This window comes from Perca flavescens, chromosome 21, assembly GCF_004354835.1.
Source record: "Perca flavescens isolate YP-PL-M2 chromosome 21, PFLA_1.0, whole genome shotgun sequence".
Taxonomy (NCBI): Eukaryota; Metazoa; Chordata; class Actinopteri; order Perciformes; family Percidae; genus Perca; species Perca flavescens.
Window position 1 is genome coordinate 22,761,105 of NC_041351.1, and position 27,454 is coordinate 22,788,558.

The 27,454-nt window shown below is 40.1% G+C and overlaps 3 protein-coding genes across 7 annotated transcripts in view; all 3 read left to right on the top strand.

Annotated features, from left to right (window-relative positions):
- Window positions 1-493: 493 nt before the first annotated feature.
- Window positions 494-3,530, top strand: LOC114548607 (PI-PLC X domain-containing protein 1-like). Its single transcript, XM_028568597.1, has 4 exons — window positions 494-593; window positions 1,024-1,148; window positions 1,231-1,362; window positions 3,324-3,530. The coding sequence occupies exons 1-4, from the start codon at window positions 494-496 to the stop codon at window positions 3,528-3,530; spliced, it is 564 nt and encodes a 187-aa protein (XP_028424398.1).
- Window positions 3,531-5,204: 1,674 nt separating this feature from the next.
- spata20 (spermatogenesis associated 20) overlaps window positions 5,205-27,454 on the top strand; it is a 71,706-nt gene continuing 49,456 nt past the window's right edge. For 2 of the 4 annotated variants that reach the window (XR_003691308.1, XR_003691309.1), the window contains exons 1-10: window positions 13,430-13,740; window positions 15,278-15,406; window positions 15,496-15,560; window positions 16,479-16,633; window positions 16,952-17,095; window positions 19,046-19,247; window positions 19,353-19,483; window positions 21,597-21,701; window positions 23,084-23,158; window positions 26,985-27,197. Coding sequence is in view for 2 of the 4 variants with exons in the window: in XM_028567646.1 (XP_028423447.1) it covers window positions 13,544-13,740; window positions 15,278-15,406; window positions 15,496-15,560; window positions 16,479-16,633; window positions 16,952-17,095; window positions 19,046-19,247; window positions 19,353-19,483; window positions 21,597-21,701; window positions 23,084-23,158; window positions 26,985-27,197 (1,416 nt within the window). In the remaining 2 variants the exon portion in view is untranslated. Of the gene's footprint in view, window positions 5,267-13,429; window positions 13,741-15,277; window positions 15,407-15,495; window positions 15,561-16,478; window positions 16,634-16,951; window positions 17,096-19,045; window positions 19,248-19,352; window positions 19,484-21,596; window positions 21,702-23,083; window positions 23,159-26,984; window positions 27,198-27,454 lie in introns of those variants that run through there. The other 2 variants (XM_028567647.1, XM_028567646.1) reach the window with 2 other exon arrangements.
- LOC114548016 (PI-PLC X domain-containing protein 1-like) lies at window positions 8,136-13,444 on the top strand. 2 transcript variants are annotated; one of them, XM_028567649.1, is made up of 8 exons: window positions 8,136-8,223; window positions 8,373-8,418; window positions 8,535-8,642; window positions 10,638-10,762; window positions 10,858-10,989; window positions 11,935-12,096; window positions 12,229-12,430; window positions 12,558-13,444. In XM_028567649.1, the coding sequence occupies exons 3-8, from the start codon at window positions 8,543-8,545 to the stop codon at window positions 12,800-12,802; spliced, it is 966 nt and encodes a 321-aa protein (XP_028423450.1). In that variant the 5' UTR covers window positions 8,136-8,223; window positions 8,373-8,418; window positions 8,535-8,542; the 3' UTR covers window positions 12,803-13,444. The 2 variants fall into 2 exon arrangements, with proteins under 2 accessions (XP_028423450.1, XP_028423451.1); XM_028567650.1 differs by having other exon boundaries at window positions 8,142-8,229.

The following is a 27,454-nucleotide window of genomic DNA, read 5'->3' on the forward strand; positions in this document are numbered from 1 at the left end:
CTGCACAACAATGTGGCGTGTCTGAGTCATACAAATACAGTACAGAGTTTCTTTTCCTCACCGCACAGTGATGGCATGAGGAAGAAGGAAGAATAAATGAACTCCATGTCTTAAATGTCTTAAACATTCCTGTCAGAATTAATTCTATTTTTAGATTCTCATTCATTGAGCTTCCCAAAGACAAGAACTGGTCTGCCTACAGCAGATAAGCACCTTTGTCTCTTACCACAGTGCTATAAAGGCAGTAACTGAATGCTGCAGCCTCCAAAAGAGCAGCAATATATGACAATATTAGTTCTTTGAATAGTTCTGCACTGTCAACTGAGGTAGGAAAGAACTCAAGACAAGCTGGGAATCACCTTGGCAGGGGTAAGTGGTGTTCCTCTAAACATTTGAACTTAATGCCTTTGTTTTTCCTTCATAAATACATACAAACTACTGTGCTGGTAAGAGATTGAGAGTTGACTTTGAGATGTTTAATGTAGGATTTAGGATGGCAACGTCTACAGGAGAAGTCACAAGCAACAGCGACTGGATGTCGCAACTAGCACCTGAAGTCCACGACACGCCTCTCTATAAACTGGCCATACCAGGTATGTAGCTGAAATAATGTAGCTGCTTAGAATGCTATGCCATTCAACTAATACACAGCACTGTTCCCAATTTTGACAGGATATGAATCAAGGAAATTAAAATGAGCATATGGTCACTTTCAATGTGGAAAAAAAACATGTATCTCCATAACAAGAAAGAAGCTATTTTTTTCCGCTTTCTGACAATATGCATTCCTTTTTTCAGATTTGACCATTGGTTTTTTGACCCTAAAAAGTGGAAAAAATAATTGGAGATAAATGGTACAGGTTTTGGAGGTTTATAAAAATATAGTAAGTATATCCTTACAAATTTGACACACATGTGACATTGCTATGACACGTGTGTGTGTGTGTGTGTGTGTGTGTGTGTGTGTGTGTGTGTGTGTGTGTGTGTGTGTGTGTGTGTGTTTGTTTGTGTTTTAATTTCTAGGTAGCCATGACTCAACGAGTTACGACTTGGACATCAACTCCGCTATAATAGAACCTGATGAACTGAAAAAATTTAGCCCGATACTATGTGCACGTGAACTAGTGCGCACAGCGGCGACTACTCAGGTAAATGGTGTTTTAAACCTACCGACTGTGTTTGTGCATAATGAGAGTGTTTGTTTGACTGTTGTCATGTCTTGTGATGCAGGATGTGACTATCACACAGCAGCTGGATGCAGGAGTTCGCTACTTTGACCTGAGGATCGCTCACAAGACAAATGACCCAGAGCCCAATAAGTTTTACTTTTATCATGGGCTGTGCACACGGACTGATGTGGAGGTAAAGAACATCGCCTCTTTTCATTAGGTATACATCAAATGAATCAAATGAATGACCCTAACTTACTGATAATACAACTCAACACAGCAAACATGACATGGATGTGAAAAAAATACGTTTAAATAACATTTTCGAACTTTTTGATGTCTGACAGGGGTTATATAAACTCATGGCCTCCGTATTTTTTAAATCTTGTCGACGGCCCTGAACATTGTAATGTTACATCAGTCAGTAAAAAAATGTCATCATTCCTCTCAAGTTGAATCAAAAGGGGACTTGTGACCAGTGCTGTGGGGTAATACATTTATTTTCGGTATGATGCTTTTAGGTTTGTAGTTGAGATTTTCTTGATATTTGACCATATATTAAACTTTTTACTATTAGCAATAAAAAAACAAATGATGTGCAGAAGGTATTTTTCTTATAAATAAGTCAAAACAAATGAAAAATATGTCAAAGGAAAAATAATTGCAATAGAGAAGATATCTGTATGTGATGCCAACTGTATTAAAGGGGTGATATAATGTAAAATGGATTTTACCTTGGCATAGTTGAAAAACGACAGTTTGGAGGGTAAATAGGACATACATAGAACCTCAAAATCCCATTGACACCTCTTTCCTCGGCAAATCTCACAATTTGAAACTGCTGCTGAAACCGGGCGAATCTCAACAAAGCTGAAAGTTGACGTTAACTCAACTCCTATTCTTTGTCACGCCCCAACATTTGCATAGGCTACACCACTGACCTGAGGTCAGCTTAGTCTTCTGAATCTAGTTAGGTCACGCAGATTTCCAGAGGTCCGCTATTTAATTACTAAATTCACTTCTGAGACTTTTTTATGCGAGAAATCAACTATGTAGAGGTCAAATATGGGCCGTTTTACGAAAGTTGATGGCTAATTTCAAATTTTGTCCAACTGTGTGTTGCAGTTCGGCAGGAGCTCAGCAGGCCGGGGTCTATCATTCATAGACCCCGGCCTCACTGTGAGCTAAATGGATCTCCGTCATGACCAGAAGCCCGCGGCGCTCCATACCCACGCAAAGTCACCGTTTCGGGGTTACTGGACTACTAAATGCAGAGGCCATGACGGAGCTCCATGGCCTGCAGCTAGCCACAATCTTTACCCATATGATTGAAGGGACACCAGCAGCTAACGAAACCCCTCAAATTCACAAAAATGCATTAAATTGAAATCGGACACAAGCGTTAGCTTTGTAAGACCTTATAGTAGCTGTTATATAAGTGACGTGACGAAATTCAAAATGTAAATATATTATAGTTATGCCAAAAGTGTAGCTAGCTAGCTAGCTAGCCTCGATCTTTTGCTACCCATAGGAGTGAAGGGACACTAGCAGCTAACGAAACCCCTCCTATTCACAAAAATGCATTAAAATTAAATCTGACACAAGCGTTAGCTTTATAACCTTAGGGTACCTGTTATATAGGTGGCGTGACAAAATTCAAACTGTAAATATATTATAGTTATACCGGCAGCCGGACAGCGCCGCAGAGTAGCTAACCCAGAAACTGTGACTTTCTCCTGTGTATGGATCGCAGCGGGGCTGCCACTTTCGTAAAACGACCCATATTTGAGCTTTATATACTTGATTTCTCGCATAAAAAAGTCTCAAAAGTAAATTTAGTAACAAAACATTGCAGTGTCTGAAATATGAGACCTGCTGTCTAGTCTCTAATGTGTTTCTATGTGGTTCGCTCAAACCAATCAGCGTGCAGCTGATCTAAATATTTATGTTCATACCATATTTGGAAGAAAAACTCTTGTTACAAATAGGGCCATATTCACAGGGTAGTTATGGGCCCATAAAATAGCATTCAGGCAATTTTCAGCCCAACCAATGTTAAATACCCTATTAGGAGACCTTAAGGAACGGTGTGAAATACCCTATATAATCATTCTATCACCCCTTTAAGAGCTATCATTCTGCCATTGTGATCAGACTGTTTTCAGGGACATAAATGACTGGGCAGAGAAGCACCCCAAAGAGATCCTCATCCTGGCTTTATCCCACTTCAAAGACTTCGACAACAACATTGAAGAGCTCCACCAAACTCTTATTGAATCCATCAAGACCGTGTTTGGAGCCAAACTCTGTAACAAGGTAAAGATTAATAAGATCATCTCATATTTAAAGTACCTAGAGTAAGATACTATGGTTTTCAAATAAAAAGAACTTGACCTTATACTACTAACAAAATAAAATATTTCAAGGTATCAACACAGGACCCCTTCCCAACCCTGAAGAGTTGCTGGGACAAAGGCACAAATGTCATAGTTTCCTATGATTATTCTGCAAATCAGGAGCCTGAGTTATGGCCTGGAATAACTTATTACTATGGCAATAGTATGGACCCTGCAACGGTTGAATCAAAGCTTGAATCAGAGCTTCGTATGAGAGGGCCTGACGCACAGGGTGAGTTCTTTCTGTTCCTGTGGCATAATGGGCTGATGGTAACACTATGTCTCTCACCAAATGACATCACACAAGTCACATGTGCAAAGTTATTGATGCATAAGAGCACTTAAGAGCAGAGCCATTTAAGGAAATTAGAGTCTGTTCTATGAACTGATTGCTGAGCTTTCATTTGTCCCCTATGACCTGCAGGTTTCTTTGTGTGCGGCCTGAACCTGACACTGCCAGAAGACGCCGGGGTACTCAAGTACATCCTTAACCCTTTTGACAAGCTTACCAACGTCATAAAGAGGAGTCTGCCAAGGATGCTGCAGTGGTTAAAACAGCAATATAGCCAAACACCTTATATGAACATAGTTGCCTCAGACTTGGTGACTTGTGATGACTTTGTCTCAACGGTTGTCCAGCTCAACAAGCCTACTCCAAAATGCGTGGAAGCATAATGGAAACTCAACGTCATTTATTTCTTTCTCTCTTTCTTCATTTCTTTCTTTCTTTTCTAGTTTCATCTCAGTGTGCAGTAGGGCAGAATATGCATACTTGACACTGGTCGATGATATTGTGGACCTGGAAGGGGCGCTGTGTAGCCTACTGTTGGGGAGGGAGGCTAGTCTATATGTAGGCTATGTAGCTCAACTGTTACAGGCTAATGGGGGTGCATGTTATGAAATTGTTTGCCAGGTTTTCTGGTTATTAATCACTGTATATAGATATGGGGCTGGGTTGCTGTCTGGTGGAGTGGTTTTCTTTTCTTTTCTTTTTTTTCTTTAAGACTTTTAGTGGGTGTTTTTGGTGTAGCCTATGCATGCATGTGTCATACATCAACACCCCTCTGTGAAGCTAGATGGGTGGATTTTACAGTAGGTTTTACAGTTAACATTATCCTATGCAAGCCTACTGGTGTTTTTAAGTGAGGTGTTTTTTAAAGAACATCAAAAGTATTTTCTTCTTTTTTTCTATTCATTCTCTTTCCATCTTTAACATTTACTGTCTTGCTCTCGCACTAAACATTGGTGTATTATGAGAAGAACCAACACACACTTTGATTGATTTAAATGTCCTTAATCTGTTGGAGCGCCATCAGGGACTGAAGATGGAAACTAGCATTAGCTAACTCTGGTACAAAACATCTTTTCGTAAGATGAATGTGTTTTGTACATTGCCCCTGACAAATAAACTAATTAAATAAATAAATAAATCATGTGTCAACTCATGGTATTGCAATAAAATGTTCACCTCATGCCTGGAAGTTTTGGCTGGATGTGTCAACATAGTAGCAGAGGCTAGCTTGCTGAAGTAACGTTAACTAACGTTTAACACACTTGGTGGATTAGCTAGGATGATAAGACTAGAATTGCGTCGGTAGGCGTCCAAAAATAGCCGCGTGGAGCCTGCACGCCTTTTAACAGCAGCTTTTTTGGGAGCGGACAGTGCACAGCAGAGCTCAGGGAGTAACGTTAACGTTAGGGGTTTCACGGCAATACGGCTGCACAAATTAAACCAGGTGACATTACTGTCAAACTGGGAAAACAACGAATACAATAGGACTTAATAGGATTAAGTAGTCTAAACATAACTGTTGTTCGCATGTGTAATAGTGTGTTTTGTGTATATTCCAGCTAACTTTATTTTCTTAAGTGGTACTGTATCAAAAGGGGAAACAGGATGTTCCATTTGTCGACAATGACAGGGTGTATGGAGCTAGATTTGTGTCTTTATTACATGCGAGAAAATAAATGATGTGAGAGAAAGAAAAAAAAAGTTTGAGAGCAAAAGTTATCACACTGATAGCAAAAAAGCATTTTATGAGAGAAAAAAACATATTTGAGAGAAAGAGTTTTCATACCAAGAACTATGACTAGAAATAATAGTTGTAGCAGGTCAGGGCATAGCAGGGTGTTGCAGGGCATAGTAGGGCATTGCCAGTGGTTAAATTGGCTTTTGTAGGGAGGTGGAGCCCTTATTTACGGAGAATGGTCGTCATTCAAAATCGTGCCGTAAAATAACTTAAGGTGTTTTTACACCAAATGGGCTCTTTTTCCAGTATTAATGTGTAAGGTAGGGTTGATAAGTTATTCAAACAAAGAGAAATACTTCACAATTCACTTACTTTATTATTATTATTATTATTATTATTATATTTTAACCTTTTATACGCTAATGTTAACAGGCAGGCAATGGATTTCACCCTTGGAAAATGTATGAAATTGCACATGTTTGAAAATATTGGTTGGCAAATATGTAAACATCTTTTTAAACAAGAAAATTATGTTGATTTAAGAGAATCAGAAACCACTATTATAGCCTTTTTAACAGTGATTGGCTGGCCCAGCTTGATAATAGCCAGTGTATGTTCATTTTAACTTCCAGTTTGTTAGATGGCACCAACATTTGGTCTGATCATAACTAGCCTGGCAACTCAAAGGCCAAGGTTTTGCTTCCAGATTTGTTTGGTGACTTATGATGTGGGGGTCTGGGGGTTCTCCCCCAGAATTTTTTTAGCATTAAACACTTCATTTTCTGCATTTTGGTGAATTTTTATGCACCTATTTCTACCTTTATCTTTATGTAAAGGGAAACATTAGGCTACAATCCAAATATAACAACATAATGGAAAATATTGCAGTAAGGCTGTCAGGAATTCTGAATTGCTTTCATCTATTTATTCTCCTTTAGATTGACTAATTATATCTGAGTCAGCACACATGTAGCTTAGGCATAATTTATTCTTCCCTTTTTTGCATCTTTTGTTGGGGAAGTAACCTCCGTAAATGTGCATATAACAATTATTGACCTCAGTGATACATTATTCATTTAATTTATTAATAAACCTCTTGATTGTAATATTTCAGATGATTGAGCAAGATTTCTGCTCATGTCCAAAACTTTGTTCACATTCAAAATATAACTCATCCCATCTGTGCTCTCTGAGATTTGAAGGAGTCGTGATATTTTGTGAAAAAAATAAAGTTATAATATAGGCTATTACGAGAATAAAGTCACTATATTTTAGAAAATAATCTACCTGCACCTTAGTCTGCTGTGCATTACGTGATTGCTCTGCTGATACGGTAGATCTCAGACCTCCTGACAGACTCAGAGCCCTGTTTGAAACACAGAGCCCTGTTTGAGACGTTTAGGCAAGTGGCTGTACGTTGCTAAACATCGGAGGTAGAAACCCGAAACTTCTGGCAGAAATACACGCGACACATCTGCCCCAGCATGTCCACAGCTGAGCGCATCCATAAACCTGAAGCTGTGCAGCTTTTTACAGCGAGAGTGGACACTAAGTGACGTCCGGTTTCATATTTGTCAGTCAACTATTCAAAATACATTTGGGGTTACACTCAAAACATTCGGGGCTGAACCCCCGGCAAAATGTTTGATGCTGAAGGAGACGGAGCTGAGCTCCGGCAGGGTGTGTTGTGGACCTGAGGAGGGGGAGCTGCGCTCCGGCCCACTTTAACCTCTGGGCATAGCAGTCTGTTTACATATGGGGGTTCCTATGTACCGTCTTCCCCTGCCACACTGCCAAGATCTCTCGCTACCCCTTTGCCACCCCATATAAAGTTTTCTAGATCTGCCACTGTACATAAGCCACAAAGCAGCACCTATTTATAACAAGTATCATATCTATTTGGTTTGCCTGCTAATTCCATGACCACACTGCTAACGTTAACGGTACAATCTAATGCTAGCTTTTGTAAAATATTTAATCGATATATGTCCATGTGTCATATTTGTTGTTGATCAAATTTTAAGAAATGGTCTAATATTTCGGAGACTGTGTTCAGTCATGTTTTCAGGGGCATGAGCTTATTCCTCCAAGCAAAGTCACAATAAACCATGAAATATTCAAATGGAAGTCAACATGACTGTCCTTTTGGCTAACAGCTACAGTGCTTGACAGCTAGATAAGAAGACACATCGATCTTTTTATAGTTAAGTTATAACTTATATATAACAAAGCCCAAACAAACAATTTTCCTTCTTATTCTTACTAGCCTTATTCTTCTGTAAAATAAAGTTGTAGTAAAACTGAGTTACAATAGATAATACAGAATGAAATAAGGACCAATAAAGTAGCTTAAATATAAATACAGGCTTACAAATAGAAAATGAAATACATAATGGAAAACCATTATTTAACATGTATTGTGTTAAAGTTTACCATGATACTGTGTGTGTGTGTTCAGTAGGAGAGGTTTGCTGCAATTTTTTAGAGGAAGCACATATTGATATTTTAAGCAGCAGTCAAAAAAAGAGGAAGTGGAAGAGGAGTGGTCTGTCTTATTGCTATCTCTAGTGAAAACCAGACATCCGGCTTGATTGGGGGCATGGAGACAGCCACACCCATACACCCACACCCAAATACTGCCTGACAGAGGAAGAGGACAGCCCGATTAAATACTGAAAATACTGTTCGGTAAAAGTACTTGACTTTTATCTACCGTCTCAGTGATTCTTTAAGGTTTCTTGTCATTTAGGTCATTAACGAATATGCAGGGAATTAGAATTTAGAGAGATTATTGGAGTGAGATTTTGTCTGACCTCTGGGCCTTCCACTTTTTACAGAAAATCCCCTTCACTTTCCTGTGAATCTGGGACTCACCTTGGCAGGGTAAGTGGTGTTCCTCTAAACATTGGACCTTAATGCCTTTGTTTGTCTTTTATAAATACATACAGACTACTGTACTGGTAAGAGATTGAGAGTTGAATTTGAGTTGTTTAATGTAGGATTTAAGATGACAACGTCTACAGGAGAAGTCGCAAGCTACAGTGACTGGATGTCGCAACTAGCACCTGAACTCCACGACACTCCTCTCTATAAACTGGCCATACCAGGTATGTAGCTGAAATAATGTAGCTGCTTAGAATGCTACTGCATTCAACTTATACACAGCACTGTTCCCTATTTTGTCAGATATGAATCAAGGAAATTAACATGTACATATGGTCACTGTCAATGTGAAAAAACAGTATCGCCATAACAAGAAAAAAGCTATTTTTCTGCTTTCTGACAATATGCATTCCTTTTTTTAGATTTGACTATTGTTTTTTTTACCCTAAAAAGGGGAAAAAAATAATTGGAGATACATGGTTTTCCCTTGACAGGGCAAAATATAGTCTACAGTATATCCTTGATGTTGGACTTCCGGGATTGCTCCGGTGCCGCAGGAAATTCCGCCGGATGCATGTATTTTGGCCGATTCCGTTTCCTTTCTACTTTCTTTGTGTTGGCGTTCTAAACTCCGTTGGATTTATGAGGACTATGGTTAACTGCTCCTCAGATCTCTGCAGAGTAAATCCAGACAGCTAGCTAGACTATCTGTCCAATCTGAGTTTTCTCTCGCACGACTATTTTGCAGCGGCTCCGTGCGGATCTTGGCGCCGCCCGTAACGATTGTGATTGGTTTAAAGAAATGCCAATAAACCAGAGCACGTTTTTCTCCCATCCCAGGAATGCTGTGTGGAGAGACCTTGGGATCTGGAAGTAAATGTCCCATTCATTTCTCCCATTGACATCTGGAAAAATCCATATAAAGAGTTTTAGACCATGCCTTAGGCTAACCAGCTACGACGTGACTCATAAGCATACAACATATCATTTCAATAGAGGTGTTGAAATTAATCAAATATTCGATGCATCGAATCGTGGACTTGGATGATGCTGCATCGATAATCGGCAGGCTCATCGTTGATTATTTCTGTTTACAATTTAATGTAGGCCTAACAACATTTCTGTTTACATATTCTGTTATGTTTTGCTCATTCAGGAAGTGCCATGTGCTCAGTGCTGTAGTTTTATGTATCAAATTTATTTAGTATTAGAGCACTGCAGAATGTTTTGTTTTTTAAGCTTGAAAAGCTATGAATTAAATATCCTACATGGCTTTAATAGAAAAATGTATTTGACGCATCGTAATGCATTGAGATATCGAATCGCTGACATGATAATCATAATTGAATCGGGAGAACGGGAGAAAATCCCCAAAAAGTCAAAGGTACAAGACTGTGTACATCTTTTCTTTATCGAGTGAAGAAACTACTCATCCCATAAACCACCGCACACCACTGAATAAAGGAAGCTAACTGTAGTTTAGCTGACAGCTAATTTGGCTAACTGCTAGCTGAGACAGCATGTAATAACTTTAAAAGTACCCTCAAAATAACCGTTAACATATATAACAGCTGTTACGTCAGCTGTAGCCTGCTTTACCCAGTGTTTAGTTTGAGTTAACATTATTTTAGACTGAATCACGCTGTCAGCCAGCGGTTAGCCGAATTAGCTGTTAGCTAAACTAACGTTAGCTTCCGGGTGGAGGCTAACGGCAGAAGCGTGGAACAGATCGTGATTCGTGCAGTGTCGTAAATCCTCGTAAAACAGGATTATCATCTTGCGCATGTGCATGACGGATCATGCAACAGCCCCCCTCCTCACCAGCATGAGTTCCACCCTGGTTCCACCAATCAGAGGCATTACTGTGGGATTGTTCAGGATTGTGGGTAATGAAGTACTTATCCAAGACATCGCGAATAAAAGACATTTATCTCAAAACAAGGTTGGTGCCCCATGTTCTTTTGGCATCTATATGAGCATATACAATCGCGTAATAATATTGTAGCTGGTTTTAAGTCTATCATTGACGGTTACGATTTTATGGCTTGTACTAAAATTATCGATGGAGAAATTGCATTGTATTATTACTTCCGGAACCCGCTGTGGGCGGGACTGTTGAGCTGAGGAGGAGGGTCTAGCAAAGCGAGACTAATAAAAAATGTATACACACGTGACACGTGTGTGTGTGTTTTTGTGTGTGTTTGTGTTTTATTTTCTAGGTAGCCATGACTCAATGAGTTATGACTTGGACATCAACTCCGCTATAATAGAACCCGACAGACTGAAACAATTTAGCCCACTATTATATATACGTGAACTAGTGCGCACAGCGGCGACTACTCAGGTAAATGGTGTTTTAAACCTACCGACTGTGTTTGTGCATAATGAGAAATAGAGAGGGGAGTGTTTGTTTGACTGTTGTCATGTCTTGTGATGCAGGATGTGACTATCACACAGCAGCTGGATGCAGGAGTTCGCTACTTTGACCTGAGGATCGCTCACAAGACAAATGACCCAGAGCCCAATAAGTTTTACTTTTATCATGGGCTGTGCACACGGACTGATGTGGAGGTAAAGAACATCGCCTCTTTTCATTAGGTATACATCAAATGAATGAATAACTGACTGAGAATACAACTCTACACAGCCGAATAAATGAAACATGACATGGGCGTGAAAAAAATACGTTAAAATAACATTTTAGAGCTTTTTTGATGTCTGACAGGGGATATATTGCCCTCACTATTTTTTAATACCGTCGACAGCACAAAACATTGTAATGTTACATCAGTCAGTAAAAAAATGTCATCATTCCTTTCAAGTTGAATCAAAAGTGGACTTGTGACTAGAGATGTTCCGATACCGATACCAGTATCGGTATCGGCTCCGATACTGCCTAAAACGCTGGTATCGGTATCGGGAAGTACTGGAGTTAATGCACCGATCCGATACCACGTAATAAAGCCCTAAAGAAAATCTATGTTAAAATAGATCATTTATGTTCTTTTTCTGTTATAACTGACTGTCAAAGTGGACAATAAAAGAAAGTTCTGTGGCGTTCATGGTTTGTGTTTGTTCATGTTTCACAAAGATAGAAATAATATCACATCCATACAGGGATAGTAGTATACAGCTGTTAAAACATAATAAAATATATGACACACTGGTATCGGATCGGTACTCTGTATCGGGCGATACACAAGTTCAGGTATCGGAATCGGTATCGGGAAGCAAAAAATGGTATCGGGCCATCTCTACTTGTGACCAGTGCTGTGGGGTAATACATTTATTTCGGTATTATTTTAGGTTTGCGGTTGAGCTTTTTCTTGATATTTGACCATCTATTAAACTTTTTACTATTCGCAATGAAAAAACAATGATGTGCCGAAGGTGTTTTTCTTATAAATAAGTCAAAACAAATGAAAAATATGTCAAAGGAAAAATAATTGCAATAGAGAAGATATCTGTATGTGATGCCAACCGTATTAAGAGCTATCATTCTGCCATTGTGATCAGACTGTTCTCAGGGACATAAATGACTGGGCAGAGAAGCACCCCAAAGAGATCCTCATCCTGGCTTTATCCCACTTCAAAGACTTTAACAACAACATCGAAGAGCTCCACCAAACTCTTATCGAATCCATCAAGACTGTGTTTGGAGCCAAACTCCATAACAAGGTAAAGTATACAGAAACCTTCCGTTAAGATGAATAAGATCATCTCATATTTAAAGTACCTACACTAAGATACTATGGTTTTCAAATAAAAAGAACTTGACCTTATACTACTACCAAAATACAATCTTTCAAGGTATCAACACAGGACCCCTTCCCAACCTTGAAGAGTTGCTGGGACAAAGGCACAAATGTCATAGTTTCCTATGATTATTCTGCAAGTCAGGAGCCCGAGTTATGGCCTGGAATAACTTATTACTATGGCAATAGTATGGACCCTGCAACGGTTGAATCAAAGCTTGAATCAGAGCTTCGTATGAGAGGGCCTGACGCACAGGGTGAGTTCTTTCTGTTCCTGTGGCATAATGGGCTGATGGTAACACTATGTCTCTCACCATTTAAGGAAATTAGAGTCCGTTCTATGAACTGATTGCTGAGCTTTCATTTGTCCCCTATGACCTGCAGGTTTCTTTGTGTGCGGCCTGAACCTGACACTGCCAGAAGACTTCTGGGTACTCAGGTACATCTTTTTTGACAACCCTACCAACGTCCTACAGAGGAGTCTGCCAAGGATGCTGCAGTGGTTAAAACAGCAATATAGCCAAACACCTTATATGAACATAGTTGCCTCAGACTTGGTGACTCGTGACGACTTTGTCTCAACGGTTGTCCAGCTCAACAAGCCTACTCCAAAATGTGTGGAAGCATAATGGAAGCTCAACTTCATTTCTTTCTTTTTCTCTTTCTTTCTTTCTTAGTTTCTCATTGTGCAATAGGGCAGACTATGCATACTTGACACTGGTCGATGATATTGTGGACCTGGAAGGGGCGCTGTGTAGCCTACTGTTGGGGAGGGAGGCTAGTCTATATGTAGGCTATGTAGCTCAACTGTTACAGGCTAATGGGGGTGCATGTTATGAAATTGTTTAATCACTGTATATAGATATGGGGCTGGGTTGCTGTCTAGTGGAGTGGTTTTCTTTTCTTTTCTTTTTTTCTTTAAGACTTTTAGTGGGTGTTTTTGGTGTAGCCTATGCATGCATGTGTCATACATCAACACCCCTCTGTGAGTCTAGATGGGTGGATTTTACAGTAGGTTTTACAGTTAACATTATCCTATGCAAGCCTACTGGTGTTTTTAAGTGAGTTGTTTTTTAAAGAACATCAAAAGTATTTCTTCTTTTTTTTTTCTATTCATTCTCTTTCCATCTTTAACATTTACTGTCTTGCTCTTGCACTAAACATTGGTGTATTATGAGAAGAACCAACACACACTTTGTTTTAAATGTCCTCAATCTGTTGGAGCGCCATCATGTGTCAACTCATGGTATTGCAATAAAATGTTCACCTCATGCCTGGAAGTTTTGGCTGGATGTGTCAACATAGTAGCTGAGGTTAGCTTTCTGAAGTAACGTTAACTAACGTTTAACACACTTGGTGGATTAGCTAGGATGATAAGACTAGCCTTGCGTCGGTCGGCGTCCAAAAATAGCCCTGCACGCCTTTTAACTGCAGCTTTTTTGGGAGCGGACAGTGCACAGCAGAGCTCAGGGAGTAACGTTAACGTTAGGGGTTTCAGACAAATTCCCCACCCACCAAGCGACAAATCACCGCTCAACCACCATCCCCAGCCGACCTACCACCTCAGGTAAAGCCACCGAGGCTAATATCATGCTAATGCTAACGTTAGATGTGCCTTACTTTGAGACGTCAGCAAACGTGCCTAATTTAGCAACAAAATCAATGGCAAGTCAAATGTCGATAAATGGTATGTTACTTGCTGCGTGGTCAGTTGTTGTGACAATTGTGGACGTGCAATAGGCGAATAAGAGAGTTACGCGAAACTCCAATAGGGAATCATACAATTTAATATGTCCCTAACATAAACTATTGCTAGGAGACATGCCACTGTGAGAAAAGACATTTAGCGAAGGTCTAAATGCCTCGTATGTCAATTCGGTATAACTACATAAGCCAAAAAGCAGCACCTATTTATAATAATTTATCATCTTTTCTAGCTAGCTGTTTGGTTTGCCTGCTAATTCCACGATCACACTGCTAACGTCAACGGTCAAATATAATGCTAGCTTTTGTAAAATATTTAATCGATATTTTGTCCATGTGTCATATTTGTTGTTGGCCGAATTTTAAGACATGGTCTAATATTCCGGAGACTGTGTTCAGTCATGTTTTCAGGGTCATGAGCTTATTCCTATAAGCAAAGTCACAATAAACCATGAAATATTCAAATGGGAGTCGACATGACTGTCCTTTGGCTAACCGCTAGCTACAGTGCTTGACAGCTAGCTACAGTTACTGCAGCTGTAGGAGGGAGCAGGCTTCTTCAGCATCAGCTAGCTGCAAGCGTTATAACTCTGTTTAAATAGTATATCCATGCTGGTTTAACAGCTAACGGCAGACTAATGTAGCAAAGTTAAGCAGGGCTCCACGCTGTCAAACAAGATTTGGTTTTAATGAGCTTACATTTAGTTACGTGACATCATTTATCAATGTTACCCTTTTCTGTGACAGAAACTGCCATCCAGTACACATTTTTGACAGAAGACAATTTCACTTGTCATACCAGGAAAGGCACAGGTCTACTAATTACATTAGTTACTTAGTGATGGCCAACAATTGGTTTTTAACTGAAAACATGCATAATCGCAAAAACCCTGCGATGCAGCAACCTACTGGAAATGGAATGCAGCCTTTTCTGACATGTATTACACCTGTTTTTTTATCTGCTATGAGTGTGACAAAAAAAATGTCATCCAAAACATATGTTATATAATATCGCATGGACACCTCCTTTCCTACCATTAAGATTTTCATATAATAAGCTTAATAATGTCGCCATCAGGGGGTTACGGTACCATATTATCTAAATAGCATAGGCACTCTTAATGAAATGGATAACACAAGAGCAATGCAATACTTTTCTTGTATATATCGGGTAATTCACAAAATACAAGTCCCGTGACATTAGTTCATTAATGCAAAGCACCAAGATAATGAATTCAAAAATGAGTTTAGCAATAAAATATCCTACTCTGTGGGATATCTGGAGTTCACTAATGTCACACATAATACATTTCTTTCCCCCTTTCTGGCTTATGCAGATTTCTCTGCATTGTCGCCAACCAACGGTGACTAAAATTGTAAATATGTTTGTGCGTTTCCAGTTCATCTCGCTTCATGAGCATGGCGTCAGAGGGTGAAGGGTCGTCATCCACGCCTCACAGACACACCAACAGGTTAGCCATGGAGAGGTCACCCTACCTGCTGCAACATGCACACAACCCCGTTGACTGGTGAGTGCCTGGGAACTACAGATAGGCACACTTTTCTGAAAGCTAATGATAATAATGTCAAATATAAACTAATGTCATGCTTGTTTCAGGTATCCATGGGGACAAGATGCTTTTGACAAAGCAAAGAAGGAAGACAAACCAATCTTTTTATCAGGTGAGACCCTCCCCCCCCCCCTCCCTCACACCTGGCAATACATTTTCTTTTTTATAGAGTTATAACAAAGCCCAAACAAACAATGTTCCTTCTTATTCTTACTAGCCTTGTCCTTCTGTAAAATAAAGTTGTTGTAAAACTGAGTTACATTAGATAATACAGAATGAAATAAGGAACAATAAAGTAGCTTACATAAAAATACAGGTTTACTGATAGAACATGAAATACAAAATGGAAAACCAAACTTTATAGAACCAGAATGTTGGGAGTGTGCATTCATGATACTAAAATTACTTTACAAAAAGGAGTAAGAAAAAATAAATAAAGCCATTCATCAGACCTTATTTCTCTTTAAACAAATGATGGTTGTACAGGTGTAATGTACATAATCCAACTTCCCCATCAAAAACTTGTCCTGTTGCAGTCTAATAGACAAAATAATTCTTATGTCGTATGTCTGGTTTGAGCCGCTTTCTAGTAATCTCTTTCTTGCCCACTTTGCTTAAAATTCAAAATAGATATCCAACATGAGAGGGAACATTTTCTAATGGCAGAACATTCAAATACAGGGTCTCTAATTTAAATGGAATGTCCACCTGGAGTCACAACTGGCATTGACATGCATTTTATTTTGGGGCCACTCCACTTTGAATATAAGTTTCAGTGTGAGAAAAGAGAAATGATCCCTGTAAATTGAATTTATAGAGTGTGGTCTCGACTTACTCTATCTGTAAAGTGTCTTGAGATAAATATAATTTTAATTGTAAATCCTACCTACACATACCTCTGATATAAGATGACAATACCAGCTGAAAAGAAAAAAGAAAATTCACATTATTTCCTACTGACTTACTATAGTTGTGCTTGTACTGGGAATGACACATTTATTTCCTGTTAACCTCCCTCTTTGACCATCAGTGGGCTACTCAACGTGCCATTGGTGCCATGTTATGGAGAGGGAGTCTTTCGAAGATGAGGAAATTGGCAAAATCCTTAGTGACAACTTTGTCTGCATCAAAGTAGACCGAGAGGAGAGACCTGATGTGGACAAGGTCTACATGACTTTTGTACAGGTGTGTGTGTACATGTGTGCTCACGTTTCTCACTAGAGGTGTGACAAGATCTCGTCCCACCAGATCTTGCGAGACTTCTCGTCGAGGTAAAAATGGTCTCGCGATATAAGTCCCAATTTTCCCAGTCATATTTCTTAATTAATGTTTTCTTTGAAATAGTGTTAAAATCTGGCCTTGTCTTGTTCTCGTGAACCCAGTCTCGTGTCTCGTCTTGTAAGCTGAGTGTCTCGTCACACCCTTATTTCTCACACAAGCCTCTTATATATTTTTATTCTCTGCTGATACTCTCTCATGACCTTCGCTTGCTTCTGTCTGCAGGCAACGTGCGGAGGTGGAGGTTGGCCCATGAGCGTGTGGTTGACCCCTGACCTACGGCCTTTCATTGGAGGCACCTACTTCCCTCCTACAGACCATGCTAGAAGACCTGGGCTCAAAACAGTCCTCACCAGGATCACGGAACAGGTAAACGGTCTGACAAATGATCTTTTGCGCTGTTCTTTACTTCCTGCGTTTGGCCCATTCAAACAACACATTTCATGAGATGGAATTGACAATTTAACCATGTTTACAGTTAGAGATGGCCCGATATCATTTTTTGCTTCCCGATTCCGATACCTGAACTTATTAATGTCGTTATAAATGGAAAAAGAACATAAATAAACTACTTTTAAAGTAGATTTTATTACGTGGTATCTGATCGGTCCATAAACTCCAGTACTTCCCGATACCGATACCAGCGCTTTAGGTAGTATCGGAGCCAATACCGATACTGGTATCGTTATCGGAACATCTCTATTTACAATGCAAGAACAAGAAAAGCTAGTGTTTTCGTCTGTTCTTAGCATCTTTGTCGTCCCTGCCGCAGGTGGAAAGTAACAAATTACAATGACTCATGTTATGGATGTAATTGAGTCGCTCTTTTTTTGTGTGCTCTTCCTTTTTAAAGTAGTTTTCAAAATCTGTAATTTTACTTAAAGGAAAAATCCGGCGCAAAATGAACCTAGGGGTTCATTACACATGTGTACCGACCGTTCTCTGGGATTTGTTTTCATGCTAATCGCATGTGACCAGTTTTAGCGCAAACCGCTAATTAGCTTATAAAGCTAGTCGTCGGGGCAGAGGGTAAAGTAAAAAGAAATCGCTATTTCTACACCACTAACAAGGTTAAAAAAAGCACCACACTTCCACGGTAGCATAATGAGGGTCCCTACATGTAAACCGAAGCATTGAGAACTTTGTAAGTGTACGGACAGTTTCTTAAAAAGACCGTACCGTTCACGTATACAGGCGGGCGCTATCTTGGGAAAACCAGACGAACGCCGTGCAACCAGTAACCGGTAACATGGCTCAAGCACGACGTTAGTCGTTTTATTTCTGTGATTCACTGCATTGTTCTAACGCCGCTCCCTCTCTTTAGTTTCTCTCTAGCACGGTCGACCACATAACGTGCTTGCGGGCGCCCGTTGAGCCTCCGTCCAAAACTGCAAGTTATAGGTAGGGCTGGGTACCGAACGTCGATACTTTTGTGGTATCGAAAAAAATACTCCAATCCTATGAGTATCGAAAAATTCTTTATCTTTTGGTGCAAAATTTCGGTTCCAAAAGCGTCTGAGCGCATAGCGCAAGCTTATCTGTCCTCTCTGCATATTGAGACAGAGCGGAGCTCCGACCGACACACACACACACACACGAACACGGAGAGGTGCGGACGGAGTAAACTGTCTGCAGTTTTGTTGAAGTCACAGAGAGTGAGGGTTGGTTTCAAGTGTGATTACAGTTTTTTAAAACTTCACGCAGACGGCGTTTGCTGCGATATGATATTAATGGCGAGCCGAAAGTGGTCGCGGTGCTGTTGACGTTACACTTCCTCTTAGACAAGCAGTCACAACGGTGGTTTCTCTGCCCTGATGACTGACTGACAGGCTGAGCTTGCAAGGCAAGGCACTTTTATTAATGTTACTCTGAGTGAGCAGTTTTACCAGAATTTTTTAATTTTGATAACTGTTTTGATTCACAATTAAGGTGGAAAATAAAAGCTTTGCGTTTAATGTATTTTTGTTGATGTTGAAATGGATTTTAAAACAAATTGTATTGAAAAGAGTGTCGTTAGGAATTGGTATCGAAACTGAGGTATCGAAATTGGCACCGGATCAAAAGATTCTGAACAATACCCAGCCCTAGTTATAGGCGATATTCCCTTATGCAGCTGCCTAGAATCCCTCAATCTCTAGAGACGCACATGAATTCATATTTGAAGACAGGAAAGGTTTAGTGAAGGATTATTATGGCTGAATAGATCTTCTCTTCTCCTGACCTGTGATTTAGGAGTCACTTAATGTTACCTACGTTTCCCCCCTTGTCTCATCTTACCATAACATCGTGTTTCTGGAAAAATTCCACCACAATCCTCAGTGGCAGAATAACCGTCCTACTTTGGAGTCCAGTGGAGAGAGGATCCTGGAATCTCTGAAGGAAGGAACGGCCGTAGCCGCAAACCCAGGAGAGAGTCCTCCAGCGGCCCCGCTTGTCGCTAATCGCTGCTTCCAGCAGTTGGCGCATTCCTACGAGGAGGAGTACGGAGGCTTTAGAGACGCTCCCAAGTTCCCCACACCAGGTAGGCTCAGCACGGGCCAATGGTCGACATGTTTGAGGCTTCCAGCCCCGCTGGGCCTGTCGGATGCTCCTCATCTGAGATCTCCCTTTCTCTTTCCCTCCATAGTGAATCTGATGTTCCTCATGGCTTACTGGTCTGTGAATCGCACCACCTCAGAAGGGGTGGAGGCTCTTCAGATGGCCTTGCATACGCTCCGTATGATGGCGCTGGGAGGCATCCACGACCACGTGGCTCAGGTTCGTACACGTTTTGAATTGAAAAGTAGGGTCGGACGCTATTGACAATGTTGTGATATTGCGATATTGATTATGAATATTGCGATATCGATATTAATTTCCATATTTTTAATCGCATGTAAAATTACAAAAGTTACGGGAAAACGCATCAAAATAGATTAAAAACAAACTAAACAAGTTTTCTTAAAACACAAGGTTTATTTCAAGTGACATACATAGTACTAGTCCAACATGAATAAATAAATAAATAAGGACCATGTCTACAGAACAGGACATGTTTTACTGGTTGGACAGTATATAAAAATAAATAAAGAGAACAGCAAATGTTGTACTGGTTGGACAGTATAAAATATATAAATAAAGAGAACAGGACATAACTTTTCTTTCGCTTCTCTGTTTCGTTCCGTTTTGTCTGTATCTATTTATTCACTCACACTGTCACTCTGTCAAAATATGCACACCCGTGGTACGCTCCATAGAGTTTGTCACGTAGTGGCCCTCTGCGCTGACGTGCACTAACGTGTGCAAGTGGCACGGTAACTGGCCAATGAAATGATGATCATTGTAGCGTTTCAGGCGGGCTCTAAATCCAACACCTCGAAGCCACACAGCCAACGGACGGGACGCAGCGCTCCACAAAATAAACTAAATATTGCATACTTATCGCGACACTTTCGATACATAAGGTTGCACAAGGTGATGTCGCGATAACGATATTGAGCGGTTATCTCTTGCAACCCTATTGAAAAGCAATTTGAAGATATCATTTTGGGCTCTTGGAAGTTACAATGGGAATTTCACGGTTTAATTAATAGGGCTGGATATCGCCACTGATTTCCTGAATTGAATTTGATTCCTATTCATACGGTCCCGGTTCTTTTTCCGATTCGGGATATTTTCGGTAGCGAAACCAATTTAGCTTGCGTATGAAAGAGATTTGACAATTGTATTAGGTTCCCTCTAACCTGCTGCATTTTTAAAAGTATCCATGTTTACATTAAAGGTGCCCTGCCACACGTATTTCATTGCTTTGTGGTAATGTCCGAAGTTCTACCATGGATACCTTGTTTCAAGCCATTCTAGTTTGGTATAGAAAGCCTGCAGGAAGACTCGTCTCGATTTCTGCCAGTTCTCATTAATATTCAACAAGCTAAGCTGTTTGAATCTGACTGGCTAACAGCTAGCCAATGAGAGCCTGGCTGTCAGCATGCTTTACCCAGCGCAGCTGGGCAAGCTCATGAATAGTAATGAGCTTCAGGCAACATGATGTCAGACTGACCAGCTTTTGTAATTGGCCTGATTTCTCTGCTTATTTCTTTTCAGTGGCTAGAGCTGACAGAGGAGGTAGCAGTTCATTTTCACATTCACAACATAACACAAACACATATGGACCGAACATATTTCAAAAACATACAAGGAAAAATGGTTTTGTGTGGAAGGGCACCTTTAAGAACTGACCCTGAGGCAGTTACATTAATGCACTTTTTAGTTAACACTACCACACTAGAGCAGTCAACACAATAAAGTGTCTACAGTCAGTGAGTATGGAGGGACATTTTATTCAGATATGTTGAGGTGAGAGGTCAAGCGACCCCCTTTTGAAAATGGCCGTGCCAGTTTTTTCCCCGCCAACATGTAGCCTATCTTTGGAGCGTTATTTAACCCCCGCTCCCCACAAGCTACATAGTTGGTACCAAGGGATTCCTTAGGTCTTCTCAGTTTTATGTGATACAGACAGAGATCGATTCTGGATTTTATGAATCGATGTTGGGTCATTTTAATAGGAAAATTGATTTTTTTTTAACCCAGCCCTAGTAACTAATTAATAAATTAATTTGTCATCCTATGAAGCTCTAATGAAAAAAAAACTGTTATTTGCCGCCCCGCGTTGTATGAGACACACTCACACACACTTGGTGTACTGTGTGTCTTTTTGTACGAGCAGAATTATGTTTTGTGTTTTATTCTTTCAATTCGGGTCAGATATGCTTTGCAAGTTGCATGACAGTAAGGAAGGTATATGTTGCCAGAGATAATCTAGAGTTAATTTTAACAGGATACTAGTTATGAAAAAAGTACATACTGTATCTCTTTTTATGTCTCTCTTCCGCAGGGTTTTCATCGTTACTCTACAGATTCCTCCTGGCATGTTCCACACTTTGAAAAGATGTTGTATGACCAGGCTCAGCTGGCTGTAGCCTACATAACTGCCTCCCAGGTGTGTGTGTGTGTGTGTGTGTGTGTGTGTGTGTGTGTGTCTGTGTCTCTGTCTCTGTACTGTGGCTGTGTGTGCATCTGGCAGGTTATCCCTCCATCATACTGTCTCTCTCTTATCCAAGTCATTTATCGCCAGATTACCCAGTCAGCGAAAATCACTGTTGTGAGACTTGGCAAACGTTATTCATGAGAATGTTTGTTTATTTTGCTTCAGCGTAAATACTGACAACGAAGGTCCTAATGCACACATTTGTTGTCAATTTTCTCCTAAAAATACACAGTTTTATTTTTTTAAAAGGATCAATTCAAACCGATGTGAACCTGTTTCTACTCTACTGGACAGTTTTGAATGAAGATGCAGCAATAAGAAGTGAGATCTGAATGCCAGTGTTTAATTTTGACTAATGAGCCTCCCTACAAACACAGTAAGTCCCAGCAACGGCGTGGTTAGGTCGTTTGAACGCAGGACGTTGCAGCGACGCTCCTGCAACGACTCCAAAAGTGGTGGAAAAGTTGGGACAATGTTTAAAAGGACGTGCTGACAACGGCACCTCTGGGATTTTACTTTTGTAGGTCACTACGACGTTACATGTGACGTTCCAGCAACGTATGACGGAGCAAAAAGTTATAACACTACTTCAATGACTCTTGTGTTAGTAGGGCTGGCCTGTTTTTCAGAGAGGACCAAGACAGAAACTAAAAGTTAATTAGTCTCACATCGCCAGACCTTCCTCCACAGTGCTGCGGAGGAGGGTCTGGCTAGTCCACACAGCATTCCGGGATGATAGAAAAACGTGCTCTGGTCTATTGGCATTTCAGTAAACCAATCACAATCGTCTTGGCCGGCGCTGAGCGCTGAACGCAATGACGGTGCCACTGCTAAATAAAAAACATCTCTTCCCGAGACTTGTTTTGGTGGACCATGCGTACATTCAAAAGTTTTAGTGGTGTGAGAGAAAACTCCGATTGGACAGATAGTCTAGCTAGCTGTCTGGGTTTACCCTGCAGAGATCTGAGTAGCAGTTAACCATAGTCCTCATAAATCCACCAGAGTTTAGAATGCCAACACAAAGAAAGCGGAAGGTAATGGACATCCGGCCGAAAATGAGGGACAACCGGCGGATCTTCCGGCGGCACCGGAGAAATCTCCTGTATTAATTGTCGTTGATAGACTATTAGGACACGAGCATGCAGGCAATCTCGAATACAGACACATGCTGTGCACACGTACGTGCTTGTGTTTTAAGAGGCTACCTCAGCAGTTGCATCAGACTCTGCAGTTAATACCCTGCATATAAATCCCATGACGGTATCTGTAAGGTTATGTTTTTGGTTGAATCATGACTCTTAGCAGGTGTGTGTTATGTCTTTCTGCGTTTCCAGGTATCAGGTGAGCAGCTCTTTGCAGATGTGGCTAAGGACATACTGCTCTACGTCTCCAGAGACCTGAGTGACAAGGTGAATCCGCTACACACGAAAGCAGAATTCATAAATCCAGGATAACCGGAAAAATGAGGCTTGACCTAGTCTAATCTGTGCATCCTGGCTTGTTGCGTTTCACGATGGCCAAGCCGGGCCGAGGAGGTGTGACAAGGTCGAGCCAGGCTGGAGTCATTTGATTGATGCACGTTCACGGCTTTCTTTACCAGACCGCGAGTTCAATCACAGATTATACTGATGCTGAAATGGAGAATACGCGTTGAGCGTACTTTGCACAGCGTGAGCATTAGCTTCTTATGGAAGGATGATTAAGTGAAACACATTTTTTGTAAAAAAAGAAACACGGCTGCTGTAATGGAACAGCGGGAGAAAGCATGGCAGACAATTGCATACAGCCTGAATGTGTAAGTAGCCTTAAAGTATACATTTACTGACCACTGCTCGTAGCCAAATTGAAACCGTCATAATAACATTCAATGCTAATAATCATTTGCACAAATTAACAGTTGTACAATTCAAAATTTTGATGTACAGTTAATTTTCTCAGAAATAATTGCGATTGAAAATATAATTGTCTCCTTCAGTCAAATTAAAAAATATTTATTGTTTTTGTAAACAAATTAAAGTTTTGAAAGAATTCCAGGAGACATCTTTTGTTTTTATATCACTGTTATGTGACCCAGATAATGTAATAACACCCTATGAAGTGAACCACGCCTCTTTATTATCATAGAACATCGTATTTATTCCTTAAATGAACATAAAACTGATAATTACCATCAACAGTCATACCCCTTAGGATCTTAGACCAGTCTGCCATTGTTAGAACCACTAACACATGTGTATAGCACTTTTATTTATATATTGCCCTTCCATCACAGACTTCATTTAAAACACATTTGCAACTATATCAGCCTGTTGTAATCGTCTCAACACAACTGCCATACTATATTCACCAAACTTTTAACAAAAAAATTAACAGCAGTCTTCATAAACCCAGTATAACGGGCACAAAGACAGTCACATGAATAATTATAAAAAGAATGGTCACAATGTTTAAATATTAACTGTACTTGACTGAACAGCAGTAAGAACCTGTGTTATTTTAATGCGGGCTAATAATTATAAGGTAAAACCACTGCTGAGTGTACAGAAAAGGTTCCAGGATGAACACATCCTGGCTGTTAGCCCGGTCAGGAACTAATTTCCATGGTGATTTATGTGCCTCTGCTCTCGTGAAACCGAGTCGAGGCGTAATTCTTCCAGGATAACTGGGAAATCCCGACCTAATCCGCCCTCTAGGTTTTGTGAAATAGCACTCGGATGTCCTCACTGGGGCACCAAAACCATTGCAAATATTCTGAAGCAAGGTTTTTCTTTTAGCATTAAGAAGATATTAAAGGGAAGTTAGGATAAGATTCATGTAAGGGTTATGATCTAAGTTCAATTCAATTTTATTTATAGTGTCAAATCCTAACCGACGTTATTTCAGGACACTTTACAGATCTTTACAGGCACTTTACATGGCTAGGCCTCTCTATTATTTACATAGACTCAACAATTCCCCCCCCAAAAGCAAGCATTTGGTGGGACAATGGTGAGGAAAAACGTCCGTTAAACAGGTAAATACCTCAGACAGAAACCTGGCTCTTGGTGGGAGGCAATCTGCCGGTAAGGTTATTGTTAATGTAGTGTTTTGGAATGCATGTTGCCAAAAGTAAGTCATTCAAAATAGAGCAATATAAACTGCGGCCTGTATCTTCTGCTGACAAAGAACGAACACTAACTGTAAATTCCACCAAACTGCACCACACGTCCGTGTGTTCGCACTCCCTCGAGGCCAAGGGGTGGGGACCCCGCTGACAAATAGCCTTTTAAACCCCCTTGCTCTCCTCTGAGGGTCGACCCTTTTCCCCCTTTTGATTAATGAGCCGACAGCAACGAACAGGCACACAATTAAAACCACAATCGTTGTGATCATTATATTCCCCGAGATTTATTATGCAATTATACGCTAATGAATTACCGTTGCAGAGGTAATTTACTATAGACTGTATGTTTCTTTTGTGCTACAGTGGCTGGGATGTCCCCTCAGCGAGGTAGACTCCGCCAGTTCTCATCATGACTGTAAATATACTGTCCAGATGTGTCTGCACACCCAGAGAGAGGGCTTACATGACCCACGGTATAATCAGGTTCTTTAAAGCTATCAACGCATTCATTTATTCCTGTCACAATCGTAAAGCCCTTCAATGATTATTGATTGGAGGGCTCAACACCTTTTGAGGGTCTGAGAACTGTATACACTGTTCTCAGTCCCTTCAAAGGTGTTGATTGATTAATTAATTGGTCATCAGATTTGTCATTCCAGGTCTTTACTTTAGATTTTGATAGCTCTGTGAGCTGTCTGGGTAAAGGTTAGTCCAGTAATGAAGACTTATTAAGTCTAAGTCTAATTGATCTGTGTAGGGCTGCAACTAATGATTGTTTTTATTGAGCAACCTGCCGATTGTATCTACATATATCTTTAAAATAGAGTGAAATAGTGAAAAATGTCTATCCCAGTTTCTTAAAGTCCATTGTGATGTCTTTACAATGTCTGGTTGTGTCTTGCCCTGTAACACTTATCATATAATTGTCTATTCATAGTTTTTTATTTTTTTACATAATTGTAGTTACTTTAGAAATATATAAAGTGCTATACACGTGTGTTAGTGGTTCTAACAATGGCAGACTGGTCAGAGACCAGATATGTGTTATTAGTAGGCCTGTGACAATTATTACATATATGTCTAATCGCAATGTTTTTTACATAATCGCCATTTCTTTGTTTAACCGCAGTTAATATATAAACATTAGCTAAGGTCCTAAGGGGTATGACTGTTGTTAATTGTCAGTTTTATGTTAATTTAAGAAAGAAATATGACGTTTTATGATAATAAAGAGGCGTGGTTCACTTCATATTATATATTATATTATTACATTATCTGAGGCACACAACAGTGATATATAACAAAAGATGTCTCCTGGAATTTGTTCAAAACTTTAATTTGTTTACAAAAATAATACAGTACATCAGTAAATATTTTTTAATTTGAATGAAAGAGACCATTGTTTTGTTGATTATTTCTGAGACAATTAATTGTACAGCAACATTTCGAATTGTTACAGGCCTAGTAAAAGAAAACAGCATTTCCTTCCAATTTGCATGACAAATTACTTTGTCGATTAATCAATTATCAAAATAGTCGGCAATTATTTTTCTGTCGATAAACTAATCAGCTAGTCAACTGATTGTTGCAACTCTAGACCTGTGGTTGTTTTAATCGGTTTTGTTTTAAGTTGTATAAAACTCAATGTGTCACGGCATAATCAACCGTAGGAGCTGGATTACTCTCGCTACGTGAAAGGATTATACCAGAGCTTGCTTTTCCTTGTACATTCATACTGTCACACTCCAATTCCGGCTGTTTTCCACCGTCGAATCTTATCTCCGTCTAAAACCTTGTGGTGAGTCCGTACACCGTGACTACCGCTCCAGGCAGTGATGCCGGGTGGGCTCAGAGGTGAAATGGACTTGAAGCATTCAACCAAAGAGGGCAGTAAAAGCCTGCTTTTTTAGACCGATGTTAATTTACTCTTTACAGTTTACACTTTCACAGTCATGTTCTCCAATAATAAATATTCATCATATATAAACAATGTTACTGCACAGAATGTTTACTGTGATATCCGCTCTATTTACCGGACATACCTCACAAGTCCTATATCTATCTCAAATTGCCTCGCCATTAAATAGCTGCTATCGCTCTCCTTCCATCTTCTTTTGTATTCTCTGAACCAGTCCGGCGGCTTCTACAGTGCAGAGGATGCAGATTCCGTCCCAGCATCAGGGGGGACAGAAAAGCGAGAGGGGGCTTTCTGTGTCTGGACAGCCTCAGAAGTTCGGGAGCTGTTGCCAGATGTGGTTGAGGGTGCCACGGGAGCTGCCACACAGGCAGACATCTTCATGCACCACTATGGGGTCAAGGAGCTAGGCAATGTCACTCCGGAACAAGTAATTTCAATTCAGTTCAATTCAATTCACTTTATTTTTCCCTGAGGGCCAATTAAAAGGCACAAAGAGTAGCGCATAAAGGGCAATTCACAGACAAGATACAAATATGAATACATAGTAATGCATTGCAAATGCTGTGTGTTCTAAAGTGCTAATCAGTAATAAAGTAATAGTAATTTCATTTTTATTATGTCACATGGATGGATGGATGAAAAGACTACATTCAGAATATTCTGTGAAGCTAGACTCAGATATAA